The sequence below is a fragment of the Heteronotia binoei genome, chromosome 3, assembly GCF_032191835.1.
Source record: "Heteronotia binoei isolate CCM8104 ecotype False Entrance Well chromosome 3, APGP_CSIRO_Hbin_v1, whole genome shotgun sequence".
Classification (NCBI taxonomy): Eukaryota; Metazoa; Chordata; class Lepidosauria; order Squamata; family Gekkonidae; genus Heteronotia; species Heteronotia binoei.
The window spans coordinates 74285618-74305404 of record NC_083225.1 but is presented as its reverse complement, the minus strand read 5'-3'; the positions used below and the strand labels follow the sequence as shown (position 1 = coordinate 74305404).

Here is a 19787-nt window from a genome sequence, read left to right as displayed (position 1 = left end):
GAGTAGCAAAAGGGTTGAAGGTGGCAGCAGGCAAGGGACCAATGACGAGGAAGTGAATGGTGAGGAAGCAAACTGTGGCCGTGGGGAGGGGACGGTGGTTGCAGGCAGGACAGTGGCCATGGGGAGGGGCCGTGTGGAGGGGACAGTGGAGGGCAGGGCGAGGAGGCAAATGGTGGCCGTGGGGAGGGGATGGCGGGGGGCGGGAAGGAATGGCGGTAGCAGGCAGGGGACGGTGGGGGGTGGGGCAAGGAGGCAAATGGTGGCCACAGGGAGGAGACAGCGGAGGGCGGGGAGGGAACGGCGGTAGCAGGCAGGGGATGGTGGGGGGCGGGAAGAGGACGGCAGGGGGTGGGGAATGAATAGCGGAAGCAGACAGGGAGGGGATGGGGGTGGGGAGGTGAATGGCAGCAGGCGGCCAAGGGGAGGGGACGGTGGCGAGCGTGGGGAGGCGGGGTGCCTCATGCCGCCCTTAGGCCAAGTGGCGCCCAAGGCGGTGGCCTGCTTGGCCTACTCCCACACGCTGGGCCTGCGGGCTAATAACAGTCATGATCTTATCTATTTTCAGGTAGACAAAATGTATGAGTAAAAGGTCACTTAGCACAGTTCCTGTGATTGATTTAGCATTCCCACACAGTTGCTTTAAAATAAAAAAAAATAATCAAAAAAATTAATGGAAATTTCAATATTTTAAGATTCAAAAAAATCAAGGAACAGCTTAATTTCATAACTAGAAAAACCTCAGAAATAACTCATGATTCATACATTTTTAGTAGTTTGACTAGGGTCATCACTCCTCTAACCAGTTTCAAGTTGCCTTTATAAGGAGAACCAAAAAGTACTAAATGATGTGTCTGAAGAGAATGAGAAGGAATTTTTTCCCCTTTTAGCTCCCCATTTTTTTCCCTCTAAAAGTTGCCAAGCATCAGAAGCTAGTAGTAGTATTTCCTGCTGACACTATTTGAGCAGAATCAAGTCTCTCAAGTGGGAGTGTGGTGAACCAGCTCACCATACACGTCTTTAAAAAGTTCCCCATCAGCTTTTGGAGTGTACAGCAAAGTATATATTTTTAAAAAACTTTACACAGAATCACTTAGTCCTTAAACAGAGAATAAAGCTGATACTGAATAAAACCCCATGGGTTTATGAGAACCATAGAGTTAAGGGAAACTCATGACCAAACTTTGACATGTGAATTTTTAAAGAGTTGGGTCCAGTTACCTGGACCTCAGTAACCCGGACTACAGTTACCTGGACCCCAACTCAGTTATCTGGACCGCAATTTAATGGCTGTTAAAAAATAAAGGAGAGACCGTTTGGGCTCACAAGGCCACCACAAGGCCAAGGGGAGAAAGGGCTTCTGTTTTTTCCCTAAGTCATTTTCCCATGCCAAAACAGTGCTTGGGGAAGTTATTTCCCCATTTTTGCTGCTCCACATGAGTATTCTGTCTACCTGCAACAGCAAAAATTGGAAAACAATCCACCAGCACTATTTTGACATGAGAAAATGGCTTAAAGGCAAGGCAGGAGTTTTTCCCCTCCCCCCACCATGAGGGTGTTGAGAACCCTAACAGTATGATACTTAATTCTCTAAATCATCAGAAAAGCATTAACTTTTGTTTGCAGGAGAGCACCCAAACCCTGCCAATACTCAACAGTCCCTATTAGACTCCCTTCCTATTTCAGGATACCTCCTGAACCTCTTTCCTTCTAGAACCCAGAAGTTCCTCTTCTTTCCCCTCTCCCAACATTCCATTCAGTATTTTAAATCTAATTGGTCTGAATAGGGAAGAAAAGAGGGCAGAATCTTCTACAGTCCATCACAGTGGGATGTGACAGCTAAAACTACAGACAGAAATTGAAAAGAGAAGGATTCTGAATTTTCTGTGGAGATGGTCAGTACATGGGAAGTATTAAAAGAAGGGCATTGAGAGAAAGAACAAGAGATACCAAAATGTTGTAGTTTTGGAAAGAGTCATTCAGAATGAATTGATGTCTGGTGTGGTTGTGTTTATACATGAAAAATAGAGGGAGACAATCAGAACTGGCAAAAAGAAGGAAAATAGGTAAAAGCTTAAAAAAAAAGTAAGTTAAAAACAAGGTCTGAATTTTGTAATCAAACAGAATTGTCCATTCACTGCACAGTGAACAGCCAGATATGCACATTCATTATGAAAGGCCATATTTTACTACTCACATGAGCGTAACTCAGAAAGAAGAGCTGATTGTGGGTGAAGTCAATGCCTGGTAATAGGGCCTCTTCATCTCCTTGTCTCTTTTCTTCGATCCACTTCCTGTATGCCTGATGACAAGTACAATGAGTGCATCTGAGTAGGTGCAAATTTCATCAGCTCTAGTTAGTGCAACATGGTGATTTAATTTTTTTTGTGAACTTAGAAGCAAAAAGCTACCTACCCTGAAAGCCTCTCGCAAGCCTCCATTATCTGCAATGTTTTCTGCCAGCGTCCTCTTTCCTTTTATCTGAGAAATTTTAAAAGTATAATTAATTATGTTATTTTCCTACCACTTGCTCCTTAACAGCCCCACTGCCAAGGGTTGCCAAGTCTCCTGCGAAGAGGCTTCCCCACAACAACCTCCCTGCCTCTTCTGCTGCTCAGCTGGCCAGTAGGGATGGGAGGATGAAGAGGGAAAAATGCTGTGGAGAAACGCCATTTTAGTCAGTGGTGGTGCTTCATTTGGCAGGGGTCAGTAAATCCCTCAGCAGGCTTTGTAGCCTTCCCCTCACTCCCCCCCTCCCTTCCAGAGCCAAACCAACAACGCTAGGGGGAAAATCTCCTAGAGAGGCAGGAAGTGCTGTTGTTCCTTGCATGTGTTAGGCAGGAAGAGAAGCCAGATTTGAACTGGGGCTCGAGCGAGCATGTGGTGAGCATGGAGGCTCCTGCCTGGGAGGGCCCAGGCAGGCAGACCAAGTAAGTAATTCTCAAGACAGGACAAGGTTAGACCAGGGACAGTAGAAAGCGTTTATAAACACCTTTCCTTTGTTATGCTGTTTGCTGGGCTGTGCTGTGCTGTGCTATTTTTTTAAATGCAACTGTTTTTGCTTTGTTTTTCTTTCCCTATATTTTTCTCTTTTAAATAAATGTTTTTTCTGTTTTAAATGCTGGCAGTCAAACTCTGTACCACATAGATCCCCAAACCGCTTTAGACCACGCTGTGTTGAGAAGGGGGCCCCGGGGAAGGGGGAAGGCATGCAGTTGGATAAGGTGCCAATCCTCCAGGGGTGCCCCAAAGAAGCGCTGAGGTCTCTGTGAAACCCAAGTGCAGGGTGGCAGAGGACCTTGAGGCCGGGCCTCATAGCTAGAGAGGGGGATTAGGAGTCCTGTTCCTCTCAATCTGAACCCCGGGACTGAGCAGGTGGTGGCAGCGCGCCCAAGGGGCAAGAGGAGAAATAGCTCCCTCCAGGAGTTGGCGACTCAATAGGGAGCTGACGGGACCGGGTCTGAAGGCAGAATCGGGCCGGTTCCGTCACAAATGCTATCATAGCAATGACATGGAATTAGTTCTAGGCTGCCTGGAAGTGATGTTGTGCCATTCCAGGATTCAGTAAAAATTCTAGGGTTCAGCTCAGAAATGATGTTGTCCCATCAATGCAACCATCCCTCCATCCCCCTCTTCAGTTTCTGACCACATACTAGCTGCTGGCTGACAACCCTACTCCTGCCCCATACAACTACTTTCATGATACTAGGAAAAAATAATGCGAGATGTATGCAGAATTTTTAAAAAACATACATTCAAGCCAGCTTTCTTCCAGTAATAGTTGTTGTACTGATTGATCATGCATTTTGATCTCTCTTTAAAATTTTCTTCTGATTCTGAAGACCACCAAGGATCCAAATTTCCATTCTTGTCGTATTTACGTCCTGCATATTGTTTAAATAAAAAATATTTAAACATAATTTGTAATTCTTAATATAAATGTGAGTATTGGTCAAATAAAACAGCCCACATATCTTACAACATTATATGAACTTTTGCTTACATTTATATTTCATTATTTATTTCATAGCAAAAGCATCAAGCTTTTTGCTTTCGCAGATCATGGAGAAAAAGACTAAAATCACTATGAATTACATCACCTAAAAGAAAAAAAAACCCTGATTCAAGTATTATAGTCACAGCAATATTATGATTCTCTGAGATACAGAGGACCATGCTTCATAGTGCCTTTGTCTTGAAAAATGTAACAGCAAGAGAAGAACCTAATCCTGGTCATCTATCTTTGTTAATAAATCATAAGCCAATATTCAGGTTCAACAGATACTTCTGAAGGGTAGTCTTGTTTAGAAGATGTTTGCATTCTTGGACTCACGTGACATACCGAAACAGGACACATCTCATGATCATGATCATGTGCATTTCTCCTCTATGCTTATTCCCTGTCAGTCTTCCTCTCAAGAGTCTATCATCTGTTGTTTTCATCTTCCAATCTAGACAACTTTATGTTCAGTTTGGTGCAGTAGTTAAGTGCATGGACTCTAATCTGGGAGAACCAGGTTTGATTCCCCACTCCTCCACATGCAGCTGCTGGTGTTACCTTGGGTTAGCCACATGTTCTCAGCAGAGCTGTTCTCTCAAGAGCAGTTTTCTGAGCGCTGTCTCAGCCCCACTTACCTCACAGGGTGTCTGATGTAGGGAAAGGAAGGGAAAGGAGATTGTAAGATGCTCTGAGACTCGGAGTGAAAGTCAGGGTATGAATCCAATGTTTTGGGTTTTTTGTTTTTCACTGTTAGGGTTACCAGAGACCTCCTGGCCAGGGGAAAGGGAATGTGAACATATTCCAGCATTACTCCATTACACAGATGTCACTTCTGGCAAAAGCCATGTAGTTTTTGCAAATTCTGACGCATTCCCTGATGTTACCTGAATTTTACCAAAAGTGACATCAACACACTTGTGTGACACCAACGTGCCAGTCCACATGCCCTAAATGTTCCTGGAGGTTGCGGCTGTAGCCTATCTACTGCTCATTGTTAGATTGTTTTGCTTCCCTTGACCTTGTTTTTCAGGCCCCTATTTTCTGCTTTCTAAATTCCCTGATGCTTCTAACTCTTCCATATCTGGGCCTTCAATTTATCCTCCCCTGCCTTAGGATAAGAGCTAAAGGCATAGGTCAGTCTTCAAGCTCTGTTTGTGACATTAGGATTGTTTACGGTAATTAAACTTTGCCATGGGCTTTATCACCATCAGAGTCAACACCACAGATTCAGTAGTACATTACCATACAGATGGCATTAGTTTGTTTGTTTGCAAACAGAATACACCTGGACTTAATCAGAATTACCCTTTCCTCTGATTTAATCTTTAATTCTCTGAACAATCCACAATCCATAGGATGTGTGATTCTTACCATACTTAATACTGCTGTTATAGAGATAGCTTGAAGGTGTTAAACCATAATAAAAGGATGGGATCTCAATGGACTTCACTATAAAACACATAATCCTAATTTTAGTATGGGGAATTTTTGTATTTGTATTTAAGGACAATTTTTCTTATAATCATTATAAACAAATAAAACAGTAATCATGCCAAGGTTTCAAACAACAATTTAGAAACAAAACACCTAAATCCATCAGTCTTTATCTAAATCTATCTCAAAGAGAATCGGGGATTAAAATAATATTTTCTGCTGAAGAGGTACATAAAGAAGAACAATCCACCTAGGCAGTTACTCACCATTGTTATCAAATCCATGGGTCAACTCATGCCCAACAATTACTCCAATGGCACCATAGCTTAAAGACCTGTAACATAAAGGATCACTTTCTTTCAAAATATATATAGTCTCATGAACTTCAAAGCAGACAGTGGAACAACATGGAGCTTATTTTTACATGTAACATTTAAATTCAAAGGAATTTTGATAAGTAGAAAAGAGGAAGGAGAAAAAATCTGCTTAAAGAAACCATTGAAGAAAACTATTAGTTAGGGAAACTATGGTTGATAATATGAAATATCTAAATAGTAGCTCATTGTACAATTTAGATTGCACAAAATAAATGAAAATAAAAGTACTGCATAAATATAGTTATACAAGGCATATCAAAAGACTGAAAGATGTACAAAGCCCACATGTGTCTTTACAGGTTTCTTTAGCACATATACTTTCCAAGAGAGAAAGACAGGATAAAATAGGGTGACAGCTAATTAAATTCTCAGAAGCCGTTTGTACTTTTTCTTTTCACATTAGCAACAGTGCAGAAAGACCATAGATTATAAATTACTTTAAATTTAGAATAAGGCAGGCTATAAATAAAATGCATCAATTATTTATAGCCAAATCTACCAGGGTGGGAAATGGAAACATCCCAAGAGATTATGTTTATAGATCAAGATGGGTAGTCTGTCTGAAGCAGTAGAAAAGAGCAAGAGTTCAGAAGCATCTTAAAGACTAACAAAATATGTGGCAGGATCATACCCTGCCACAAATTTTGTCTGCCGTTAAGATTAAGTTGGTTTAATGAGCATTATAGGGATGCCAGTCCCCAGGCAGGAGTAGAGGATCCTCTGATTTTGCAGGGTCCAGTCCACTGTCATCCAGGTACCCGGTGGGGACACCCTGCCCCCAAGAGCAGCCACTGGGTGGCCACTCCTCTCCCCACCTGTGAGGAAAAAGAGTGGATGTTGTACTTGCCTGTCCTGCAAACAGCAAATTGCAGGGTAGAGATGTGTGGTACCCGTTCTTTCCTAGTACTGGCCAGCTCATCTCTTGCAGGACAGGTGCAAATGGCCCTCACCTTTCCCCCAACCATTTAAAGTGAAGGTTCCCTTTAAATGATTGGGGGAAAGGAGGAACCGGTGCGCTGCATCTGGGAAATGATGATATCACCACATCAGGGATGGCCACGCCCCTCCCACATCCCCCAACCAGGGAGAAGATTGTACCTGTCAGCCCTATTATTTTAATTTAGTGGTGCAAGCAGTAGGTACATAAACAAAAACAATCACAGGCCCTACCCTCAGGTCTCACAGTGTGAATATGACAAAGACACAAAAGTGAAAAGAAATGGAGAAGAAAGATATAAATCTGTCTTTATGTTGATGGACGGCCATTTGGACGCCGCCCCAGACCATCTGACCAGGGCATTAGAAGTCATGGCAGGAAGGTTGCAATTAAGCTGGCTGAAGCTTAATCCAACTAAAACAGAGGCCCTGTACCTGGGTTGGGGGGGATTAGGATTGGGCGTCGGACTTCCCACCCTAGATGGTGCCCCTTTGGTGCCAGCTCAGAATGTGAGGATCTTGGGGGTGATACTGGATGCCTCTTTTTCCATGGAGGCCCAGGTCACAGCAGTTGCGAGATCTGCCTTCTACCATCTTTGACTGGCCAAACGGCTGGTGCCCTATCTGACATCCCAGGACATAGCTACAGTGATCCATGCAACGGTCGTCGGTCACTTCCAGGTTGGACTACTGTAACTCGCTCTGTGCAGGCTTGTCCTTGGGACTGATCTGGAAACTGCAACTGGTGCAAAATGAGGCAGCACAGCTCCTAACCGGATTGCCTTTATGGGCAAGCAGTCGACTGATGCTGTGCAAATTGCACTGATTTCCAGTTGAGTACCGGATCCACTTCAGGGTTCTAGTATTGACATTCAAAGCCTTTCATGGCCTGGGACTGATAAACCTGTTGGACCGCCTCTCCCCATATGAGCCCCAAAAGTTGCTGCAAACTGCCAATCAACATCTTTTGGCCAACCCTGGTCCAAAGAATGTCTGTCTAGCCTCAACCTGGTGGAATCAGCTCCCTATGGAGATACAGGTCCTACCAGATTTGTTACCTTTCCACAGGGCCTGTAAAATGGAGCTGTTCCGCCAGGTGTTTGGTTGAGGCAAGCGGGTGTCGTTCTCATTGCCTATACCATCTGCTATCCTACCCCACATTGATCCGTCATCTGAATTATTATATCTGGGCCATTGATTATATTCCAACCTGCACTATGAGCCCGCCCACCTATGTTATATAGTACTGTGTTGTGTTGTTTTGCTTTTAATTGCATTCTATTGGTTTTATTGTATTTGACTGGTTTTACTTGAATGTAAGCCACCCTGAGCCTGTTTGGGAAAGGGCGGAATATAAATTTACCAAAATAAATATAAAAACCTTTAAATTTCATAGTGATGAGTAAAGCTGTTATAAGGTGTCTAGGATCCCTTTCAAAACAGAACTTTTATTCCATTTATCCATTGCTACAACATATTTTTCTGATGTGAGGTGAGAAAAGTGGGAATGGTGATTTCAGACAGCATTTTAACGTTTCGTAAATGTCTGTAAATCAGTTCCTTTTCAGACTGCAAAACAGTTTGAGTGTGAGGCTCAGAGATTTTTTTCATCATCCCATATTCTTAAGATGTGAAGAGGTTCCCCCTCACTCTATTCAGCCTGCCTATGTGAAGACAAGTTCATTTCCTTCTCAGGAGACAGACTGGAAGACACCTGCTGTGAATGAAATTTAGTTGTTGATTAGCCCATTTGTCATTGTGTAGAAATGTCCATTTCTGCATCTTAAAAAAAGGTGTGTGGGGGGAGGTGGGAGACAATGAATGGTGCTTTTAAAAGCAGAACAGACCTTTCAACTGACAATCTTCTGTGACTCAGAAGTGCCAAAAAAATCTAAGGGGGGGGGGGACAAATTTTCAAAAACCTGTGTTAAGGTTTAATTAACTGTGGGATGACAGTGATTTAACTTTAAAGTGTGTGAAACCTTAAATAAAAACCCATTTGGTTCAGAAGGTCAAGTGGGTTAAAGAGCCTAGGAGAGCAACCCCCAGTAGGTCTACTTAGAATTCTCTTCAGGTCTATTTGATAGGAAAGTGTTCTTAATATTACAGTGCAAATAGAGTATCCAGAAGGTGAATGAAATGAGATTTTTAAAAATATGCAACAATAGGGGACAGTACGGGAGAAAAGGGTCAGTTAGGGAACGAAAGGTCTAGTTTGGGGTTTAAGAAAAGTGTTCCATAGAACAATGAGAGCGCATTGAGGGAAGAGAACAGACATATGAGGGGGCAAGACAGTGAAATTATTTGCAAGTCAAGAATGTTAAATAAAACACACACAGAAAAATGCAGAAGCTAAGTAGAATATGTTAGGTCCAATCTGCTAATATTCATTCTGGACAAATTGTGTGTGTGTGTTTTATTCCATTCTTCTGGAACTTTAAACAATTCATAGTTAGCTGAGGCTATATAATTTTATTTAGATCATGATATATAAGTTCTGTTACAACAAAAGAAGGGTTTTCAAAGTTTCTTCCATTGGATTTAATTATCCATAACATGCTAATTATTGGTCAGAGCTATGCCTAAAATTTGCAGTATGATTAACTTCTTCTTGAGTCATGGCAACATTTTCTTTTCTTGCTGCTTTCACAAAAAGTAAATTATATGTCTAACATTTATTTTAAAAATCCATTGGTTTGTAGTTCACTACGAGAGCAAACTTCTATTCTAGACTAAAGGTTAAATTTACACATTTCAGCAGCAGATGAATACCATTGTGTTAAGATTATTTAATATTACATGGTGTGACACACAGTATGATCTTTAGGGTGAACTGTTCAGATATTTTATTGTATCAAGCAGTATGGCTTAGAATACAATGAAATAGTACAATTATTTCACTATGACTATGACACTGTGTGTGTGTATGAATGAGCAATACCAGGATTATTGAATACCATTTAGTTGCATAAGAACATAAGAGAAGCCATGTTGGATCAGGCCAACGGCCCATCCAGTCCAACACTCTGTGTCACACAGTGGCAAAAAAATTTACATATACACACACACTGTGGCTAATAGCCACTGACGGACCTGTGCTCCATATTTTCATCTAAACGCTCTTGAAGGTGGCTATACTTGTGGCCGCCACCACCTCCTGTGGCAGTGAATTCCACATGTTAATCACCCTTTGGGTGAAGAAGTACTTCCTTTTATCCGTTTTAACCTGTCTGCTCAGCAATTCCATCAAATGCCCACGAGTTCTTGTATTGTGAGAAAGGGAGAAAAGTACTTCTTTCTCTACTTTCTCCATCCCATGCATTATCTTGTAAACCTCTATCATGTCACCCCGCAGTCGACGTTTCTCCAAGCTAAAGAGTCCCAAGCTTTGATAAGAGTCCCATAAATGCTTTGATACTCCCTGATGTATTGTACTTCCATTTTTTTATTTGATTTTAGACAATTAATTTGCTGTTACTCAGCCAGTGCCTCTCCAGGTCACAAATAATATATAGATAACGTCAGAATGATAACTTAAAATCAGAGCTTGTAGCCATGAAGCTCCTAACTAGTTAGGTGAGTGTTACGTCATGGAATATCTGTGAACATTTAATGTTGTCATATAACAATGCTGCTAGAATATTTGCAATTCAGTTTCTGGGAGGGAAAGAAAAGGGGATAATCAGGAGTCATTTCATAGAAAAAGAGCCGGAGCTCATTAGCAGAACTCATTTGCATTTGCCACACACCCAACATCACCGGAAGGTGTACTAAATTAGATCAGCTCAGCATTTACCTTAAAATGCTTCTTGAATTATAATTGTCATAATAAAATCTTCCCATCATACTTTTTAAATAACTTTCTCCTACGTCGGCACAGTGGCATGATGAAGATTCCCATATGTCTGCTTTATTTCCCAATTTGTTGCGTGTGTGTGTGGGGGGGGAATATTGGGAAGTTTGTCAAATCTTAGAGTTTAGCAAAATTCTCACAGGGAGTTTGAACAATGGAGCCAAGAAGCAAGTATTTGGGGGATGCGGTAAGAAAGAGCACAATAATGTTTAGAGGTTCTGGAGCTCCACTTCTGTGAGCTCCTGCCCAAAATGAAGCCTGGGGATAATAAGAATGAGTGAAGAGGTAATAGAATTTCATCCTCTGATTTGAGTCTTTGCCTACAACTTTCTTGGGCTTGTCATTGTTTGTTTACTTCGTTTATATGTCACCTTTCTCTTCAATGGGGACCCAAAGATACTTGCATTGTTCTCTCCTGTACTACAGCCTTTCTGAAACCCTGTAAGGTTGCTTAGGTTGTAAATTACTGGTCATCCAAGGTCATCCACCAAGTTTCTGTAGCAGAGTTTGTGATTCAAATGTTTCCATACCAGTAATGGTAATAGATCAGAGTTTTGGGCCTTGATGTCCATAGAAAGAAGAACTGCTCAACTAGCATTTGAGATACAGAACACTACATGTACTGTAGAATGGGTTGTGTCCTACAAAGCAAGTCTGCTAACAGTGTGGATTTAATCATGTATAGAAGCTTTCCTCTTGCAGAAGAAATACGTGCACTGATTGATGAATAGGGATGGGCACAAACCAGGAAAATGCAGCTTGGTTAGTGGTTTATGGCATGCCCAGTTCACAAACTGTAGATTGTCACAAACATTTAGGCATCAAACAAACTGGTTTTGTTTGTGACCCAGTAGAATGCCCCACCCCAGTGTGCTAGAGACACCAAACTTGCAGGGGATCTCTGGCTGGCTCTTCTCTACCTGTTGGTGAGGATTGGATTTAAGGGATCCGAGTTATGCCCCCTCCCCAAAGAAGGTGCCTGCCAGGAAATTTCTTTTTGGGGAAATGACAGACTGAGGTTCAGGAGTCCCCCCCCCCCTCCAAGGTCTGGGGATTTCTCCACTGCTCCTTTCAGTTTTAAATGACTCTTGTCAGTTTCAAGAAGGTAACCCCCTTTGCCAGCATTCCTTTGTGTTCCCATTTTCTTGCACAGAGCTTACAAAATCCACCCCCCTTGGATTTCTTGTGACACTGTGCTTGAGATCAATCAGTTCTTTTAAGCTTGCATTGTCAATGGTACTGGATTCTGCTGGACATTCTATAGACTGAACTGGTTGTACTGAGCATGAAAAAATGTTTTCCCCCAATCCAGTTTGCATAGCAGAAATTCTGTGGTTTGACATTAGTCCTCTTTTGTTTGTATTGGTACAGTTACAGGAATCTATGGAATGGCTCAGGAACAAGCCAGTGACATCAAACTCACTGGGAAACTTCCTCTCTCTCCCTCCCCCCCCCCACTTTAAAATGGTAAACATTTTGATTGAACAGAAACAGTCTATCTGGAAATACATCCGTTCACGAATGGCAACAAACCCCCATAAACAGCTTCAAAGGTTATGGAATGTTTGTGCCAGTTGACCTGTCATTAACTTGACTTTGTAAAGCATGAACTAGCCAGAATTCATCACAAATTTTCATTTGTGAGCCAATTCATGTCTATCCCTATTAATGAAGGCTTTTTGCATTGGAAAGCTCCACTGTTAATGTAAATGATCATTCTATAGGATCCAACCAAATATCTAGAACAGAAAGTAGTCCCACACAATTGTCCTGCAACATGAATAGCACCATATGTTTTATTTTTGTAACTACTGTACCATTTTTTTGGTTTTTTGGTTTATTTTCAATTTATAGTCTTCCATTCCCAAATGGGCCCTGGGCAGGTAACAACAATCAATATTACAAAATTAACATCAAATACATATAATAACACAATATACAATCTAAAAGCAATATAACAATCTAAAAACAAACTCCAGTTCTGCAGTTGGTAATAACTGTTGCCTCCACTCCTTCCATACATCCCTCAGCTGGTGTAAGATAAATGGGTCAGCAAAATTATATCATCAGGGTCCCTGCAGCAGGGAGGCCACAGAATAACATAATGTCCACCACCCCAGTTGAATGCCTGCTCTGTTGAATGAACAGCTCTGTCTTACAGGCCCTTTTTCTCCCCACTCCATCTGTCAAGTGGATACATCATAGAGCAGGGATGATAAAACTGTGCCCAAGTATGCATTTTAAAGGGGGAAATAAGATTGTTCCCATCCCCTTTTGCATAAGCAGCAGCTGAATCCTACAGATAAGCTTTAGCCACAGTAGTAATGACCCTCGCACTTTTAGCTAGAGCCTCAGAGACATGAAAAACTCATACACCTAATCCAGTACTCACTGAAACTATCAATGGATACACAATCTGTTGACTTTAATATATTTTGAGGCTCAAACATGATTCTGACTATGAAAAACTGTGTAAAGGCTTTGTTAATGTGAAACAGTCTAATTAGCATGTAAATATGATTGTTCCTGCCTCAAGTTCAACTGAAGTGATATTCTGTGGTAATGTTGGTTGGTATTTTGTGTGGAATGGTAGCATGTAAGAGGTCATTAGTCCTCTGGCTAATATAAAAGGAATGCTCCCTTGAGATTTCCATTCAGACCAAATTATTGTAGGTGATGAGGTTTTGTGAGCAAATAATTATAGGCTGTCTTAGGCCTGCTTCAATTAAGACATTGGATTTTACACCATAAACTGAAAACAACAGCCATTCAGAGACAGTTATTATTATGAATTTGTAAAATAACTGGTGGTCATGGAAGAATGCCAACATCCATCCTGTGCTCTGGGAATAATGCATACCATTTAAAAGCACAACAGTCTTAAATATCATTCTGTATTTAAGTATAAAACCAGCATTGCAACAAAAACTGTATATTTCTCCAGTTGCCAGCTTCCTCAAAGTCTTTCTACTGTGTACAATAATATAGGCCAGCCCACCATATCAAAATATTAAACTATTAAGTCAAGTTCCTTCTCTTCCTGCTTTCTTTTTTTGCACCCATAGTCAGTTAACTGATTATTTCATTTTACCTGGGATACTCTGCTCCCCAAAAGAAAGGCTTCTGGAGTTCTCCTGCTGGAAATCCTGTAATAACAAAAATATGAAGGATATGAGTAAATTCAGTTCTCCAGAATAATGAAGCCAAGATTTTTCAAAGACATTTCTAGGAAGCAGAGTTCATATAGGTTTTTAAATTTTCCCACTCAAGGTCAACAGAGCTAATCAAATGGTTAACATTATGTATATGAATCAGGAGCACAGCATGCCCTTGCAAATGAGCCAGACATCAAGGCCAGACAGGCAAAAATTAAACACAGCTATTAAAAGCATTAGCAAAAGGTTTTTCTAAAATAGGTAGCAAATAAAAGCGATTAAAATGCTCAAGTGAATGGCTTATTCAATCACATGTAGAAACAGTGGCAGCATTGTATCTGTGAGGTGGCTTGAGGAGTGATTCCTATAGGTATAACACCCCATTACCCAAATCTGGTTTCTTTGGTATTTATGGATCCAAGGATGATTGGGTAGTCTTAGGAGCAAACTACATAACGGCCAATAAAAAGTGCATTCATTTATATGCATCCTCACAGTTAAAATGATCCCAGTCATTTTTTTTTTATCCTAAGCATTTTACTGAGAGATTCCACTTTTGTTTAAAATTATATTACATCAGATAATTATATTACATCAGATAGCAGAAATGAGCAAGGATTTGCACGGATCACTTCATTTCCCCGTGTATCCTCTTCCTTTCACTCTTTCTTCTTACGGTCCTCCTAGCAGCTCCCATATCCTCTTCCCTTTCCTTGATTTCTTCTCTGTCACCCTCCAACCTTTCTTTTATTTGCTCCAAATCATCAGCTTTATTATTTATTTTCTTCATTTATATGCCATCTTTCTATGCAATGGAGACCCAAAGCAGCTTACATCATTCTCCTGTTCTCCATGTTACCATCACAAAAGTCCTCTGAGGTAAATTAAGCTGAAAGAAAGTGACTGGCCCAGATTCACCCAGCAAGCTTCCATGTCAGGGCAGGAATTTGAACCTGGTTCTCCCAAATCCTAATCCAAAATTCTAACTGTAGCAGCAACCTTAGCCATTGGTGGTCAGGCAGAAACGAGGCCACAGGCAAAATCAAAAAGAAACTGCCATTTATTTAACATGTACACGGACCCCAGATCAGACTCATGTCTAAACGAATCTGGGACCCCAATTTCAGGAAGGTCTACAGTTTTATAGTCACAGACAATCATTTCCAGTAAACAATCGCACAATTACAGGAAAGGACCACCCCATATCCCATATATCATTACAAGTGTCATATTACTAAAGGAACAAGGAGGAGACAGGGAGGGTCTTTCCATGCACGGCATTGATGTTGCTAACACTCTTGCAGCAATATCCTTCATCAAAAGCACATTTGTACCTTTGACTTGCTCCCAAGATATTTTCCAAGGTACGTTTTCTCAATGCCTATTTCAGTACTTATTCCAGCCAGTTTCTAGTTCCTCTTTTAGGCAGCTGCGGCAGAGCCGGTGGGTGAAGGATTAACTTTCTCTTTTGCTTCTACAAGTTGGACACACTGCTAACTCCCCTTTCCCTCCTTTCACAATCTAGAAGGATTATTTCACAGAGGCATCTAGCAAGAACTTTTAAAATCTCTTTGACCTTTTTTTTCTTTCCCTTGTGCCTAATTGATGGCTTTCCATTTACCTTATTTAATATCTTTTTTATTTCAGCCCTGCTTCAAAACCACTATATCACAGTGGCTCCCAGATTTCCCTCCTTCTGTCACCCTGGCAGTCTCTCCCTGGGAAAAGTGTGGTCAAGTTGCAAAAGTCATGTGTTAGCAGGTTGTTCTGGTGAGCTGTGTGGTGGCCACTGCTGAGCCCAGACAAACTGTACATGTTATATGAAGACTACCACTGGCCCCATGTGATTTATGAGGCATCAACTTGTGCAGTAGTCAATAGTTCCTGAATTACTGAGGTGAGTTAACACCCAATTGTATTTTTTTTAATTTCAGAATTTCTATACAATGAACGATCAAGTGAAAATCTGGACAGTTCTAAAATGGTAGCAGTCTTATTCTGTTGCAGTAAAAGGAACAGACAGTCTTATAAATTTGTAAAGGCTAATAAATATGTTGTGGAATAAGTGTTCATAAGGCCTATAAAGTGAAGATTTACACAAAAAAATAAAATGAAGTACCAATAACTTGTTTTAAAATTACATCCAGGGGCAGCTATACAAGTTAAAAGTCAGTCCTAACAAGACAGAGGTAATGCTGGTTGGGAAGGCTGAACTTTTGAGGGACATTGTACTCCCCAACATTGATGGGGTCCAGATGATGCTCACGGATACTGTTAAGAGCCTATCTGGATTCAGCAATTGGGAAAACAAGTTAATGCAGGGCCCAAAAAAAAAAAGACATTCTGACAGCTTTCTTTAACCCAGAAAGTAGCCCTCTATCTTGACTCAACTGTTCTGGCCACATAGATCCATGCTATGATTACCTCAAGGATGGATTACTGTAAAGCACTGTACATGGATCTGCATTTAAAGACCATTTGGAAACTCTGATTAGAGCAGAATGCTGCAGACTAATTACTATTAGGTACCAGGTGGGACACACATGTCAAGCTGATTCTGTAGACGTTCCGTCAGTTCAGTTTCCAAATTTAATTCAAGTTTCTCTGGTTATCACCTACAAACCATGAATGGAACCCCAAAACCTCCAGGGTTGCCTCTCCTGCTAAGCTCTTCTGCAATAGCTTCAATTATCTGAGAAAAATCTTCTAAAGGTGCCACCCTGAAGATGGAAAAGATCAGCAGCTGCCCATTCACATGCATTGTCAGTGGTGGCTCCTACTGTGTTAAACAGCTTGACTGATAATGTTAGGAAGGTACCCACACTTCCGTCATTCCACAAAAAAATGTGCAAGCCATAGTGTTCAAGAGGGCATTTTCCAACAGAGATTAGAACTGTAGTAGAATGAACAGACCAAGAGGATGCATATTTATAGTGGAATACTCCACTGCAGTATCACCTGCTTTTTCCTTGTAATCTACTTTCTGTAGTATTTATAGTATACCTGCCTTTGAGAGTTTGTTGTTAGCAATGATCTCTAATTCTGTCATCCTTTCCTATTGCATTGGCTGTCTTATTCTATCTGATTGCACTCCTTTAATATCCTGCAATCTACCTTGAGTCTCAACGAGAAAAGAAGACTAAAAGTAGAGTAAATGAATACTTATTGTACTTTTCAGACTCTCAATTTCTGAAAGCCAGACCATACATGATGCAAACTATCTGTGAGGAACTTCAAAACAAAACAAAGATCCTCATTCTGCAACTTCACATGGCTGTTTTGACAATTCAGGACCAGTAGCTGAATGAGAATCTGTTTAAATATGGATCTTTCGCATCATTTCTGGTGTGGACCTTTTCAAGCACTGAAAGAAGTCTTGCATTCTGCAGAAGTCCTATTATCACAGCTAACTAAAAAGAGAATCTAAGTGATTCCATGGATGAAAAGCTTCTGAATCCCATATTTCATTTCCCAGAAAAGAGATAGTCAAATGATTCTGTTTAAGAGACTGGTTAGCATTGGAGAACAGCAGACAAGAGTTAAGGCATGTGTGCAAATGCATAGGAACAGTAACAGCACTACAAAACATGGACTTGGATCCTATGGACTATATCTGATGACAGAAAAGCACTTTCATTGACAGAAGAATTTCAAACAATTGCCCTCTCCCACTGCAGATCTAATTATGGGGCTCAGATGGCTGCAGAATGAGGAGCCAGGAAAGTCCTACTCAGTGAGATCTATGGATGGATCTCATAGGATTGTTCTGTATTGCAGCATGTAACATCATTTTTTTTAAAAAAAACTGCATACATCAAGACAGTCAGCGTGGTATAGTGGTTATAGGTGGTGGACTTGGTTATCGAGATAACCAAGTTTGATTCCTCACTTCCCAACATGAATTCTGCTAGGTGACCTTGATATTCCATTACTCACACAGTACAAGCTATATAGCTATTAAAAATTCCCCTACTAGGACATAGCACACATCATCCCATTGACCCAAATGTTACATTACAAACGGTCCCATCAATAGTGAAGAAACTGTTTTGTGCATCTAAACTGATGATGTTGTAGACTGAGTTGTGAAATGGATGTCAAATTGTTTTCCCATGTCTCAGACTACAACTCAATTTCTATTTCCTATTACAGCAAAACTGTCAGAAATGGCATGGCAAATATGGGTTGTGAAAATTGTTTGGTGAGGCAGTCATGGGATCATTGCACCATAAGCCAAGACCTGCTGAGACCCAGTCAAGAAGCTCACAAGATAAAATGTTACTAGGCTTGTGATTTCACCAAATGCTACCATCAGAGAAGAAATATCTGTCATCCGCCTTTAGGGGGGCAAAACAAGACTACTTACCCTATACATTGCAGGCCATAATTTATGACTAAATTATGTTATAATTGTGGATACAGGATGTGATGGCTCATTTCATTTTTACCTCTTTCCTCATATTTGCTTGTCAAAGAGCTCAGCTAGCTTTGCCTCCACAATCCACTTAATAATACTGAAAACCATCTCCAGCAAGTAGCTCAATATATTAAGGTGGTTCATCACTTTTTTACAAATTTATGAACATCCTCTAGGTGAGAAGATTTTCAAGCATTTTCCTTACAGCATCACTTAAAGGGAAACAGTAAATTTAACTCCCGTCAAGTGAAGCAAGCAACAAACTGTATGTTCTTTGGCCTGCCCATCTGCTGTCTGCTGACTGTTGTTCCCCTGCTAGTGTTACCACCTGTTTTGGCATCAATATATGAGAAGGAAAAACTGTGAAAAACTATTTTCTAGGGATTGCAGTCCCTCTGATGGTCTATTGTTGTTTGGAACTTATCAAAAAAGCTTATTTCTGTGCTGCAAAAACAAATTAATTACACCAGTGTTGGGAATACGGTTTCTTGATCTGCATTTATCCTCATCATAACACACCCAAAAGTGTGAGCTTTCATTTCTCCCATGTGGACCGCTCAGCATTGCAGCTTAATAGTGTTCAGTTCTCACTCCTACACAAGGGAAAATCTAAGCATATTCACCATCTCGCTCACACGCTGGACAATTTTAGAGAGTTCAAAGGACCACATTACATTATTCATAAGAACATAAGAGAAGCCATGTTAGATCAGGCCAATGGCCCATCCAGTCCAACACTCTGTGTCACACAGTGGCAAAAAATTTTTTATATATACACACACACTGTGGCTAATAGCCACTGATGGACCTCTGCTCCATATTTTTATCTAAACCCCTCTTGAAGGTGGCTATGCTTGTGGCCGCCACCACCTCCTATGGCAGTGAATTCCACATGTTAATCACCTCCTATGGCAGTGAATTCCACATGTTAATAAAAGTACTTCCTTTTATCCGTTTTAACCTGTCTGCTCAGCAATTTCATCGAATGCCCGTGAGTTCTTGTATTGTGAGAAAGGGAGAAAAGTACTTCTTTCTCTACTTTCTCCATCCCATGCATTATCTTGTAAACCTCTATCATGTCACCCCGCAGTCGACGTTTCTCCAAGCTAAAGAGTCCCAAGCGTTTCAACCTTTCTTCGTAGGGAAAGTGTTCCAGCCCTTTAATCATTCTAGTTGCCCTTTTCTGGACTTTCTCCAATGCTATAATATCCTTTTTGAGGTGCGGCAACCAGAACTGCACACAGTACTCCAAATGAGACCACACCATTGATTTATACAGGGGCATTATGATACTGGCTGATTAGTTTTCAATTCCTTTCCTAATAATTCCCAGCATGGCGTTGGCCTTTTTTATTGCAAACGCACACTGTCTTGACATTTTCAGTGAGTTATCTACTACGACCCCAAGATCTCTCCCTTGGAAAGTCTCTGCCAGTTCACACCCCATCAACTTGTATTTGTAGCTGGGATTCTTGGCCCCAATGTGCATTACTTTGCACTTGGCCACATTGAACCGCATCTGCCACGTTGACACCCACTCACCCAGCCTCAACAGATCCCTTTGGAGTTCCTCACAATTCTCTCTGGTTCTCACCACCCTGAACAATTTAGTGTCATC

The 19787-nt window shown here is 41.0% G+C and overlaps 1 protein-coding gene across 1 annotated transcript in view; it reads right to left on the bottom strand.

The window, feature by feature from the left end:
• Positions 1 to 19787, bottom strand: part of PHEX (phosphate regulating endopeptidase X-linked) — a 198516-nt gene that overhangs the window by 7872 nt on the left and 170857 nt on the right. Inside the window, exons 16-20 of the mRNA XM_060234072.1 lie at positions 13689 to 13743; positions 5698 to 5765; positions 3751 to 3881; positions 2413 to 2478; positions 2195 to 2299 (exon numbers count right to left, since the gene is read on the bottom strand). Coding sequence (XP_060090055.1) covers positions 2195 to 2299; positions 2413 to 2478; positions 3751 to 3881; positions 5698 to 5765; positions 13689 to 13743 — 425 coding nt within the window. The remainder of the gene's footprint in view (positions 1 to 2194; positions 2300 to 2412; positions 2479 to 3750; positions 3882 to 5697; positions 5766 to 13688; positions 13744 to 19787) is intronic.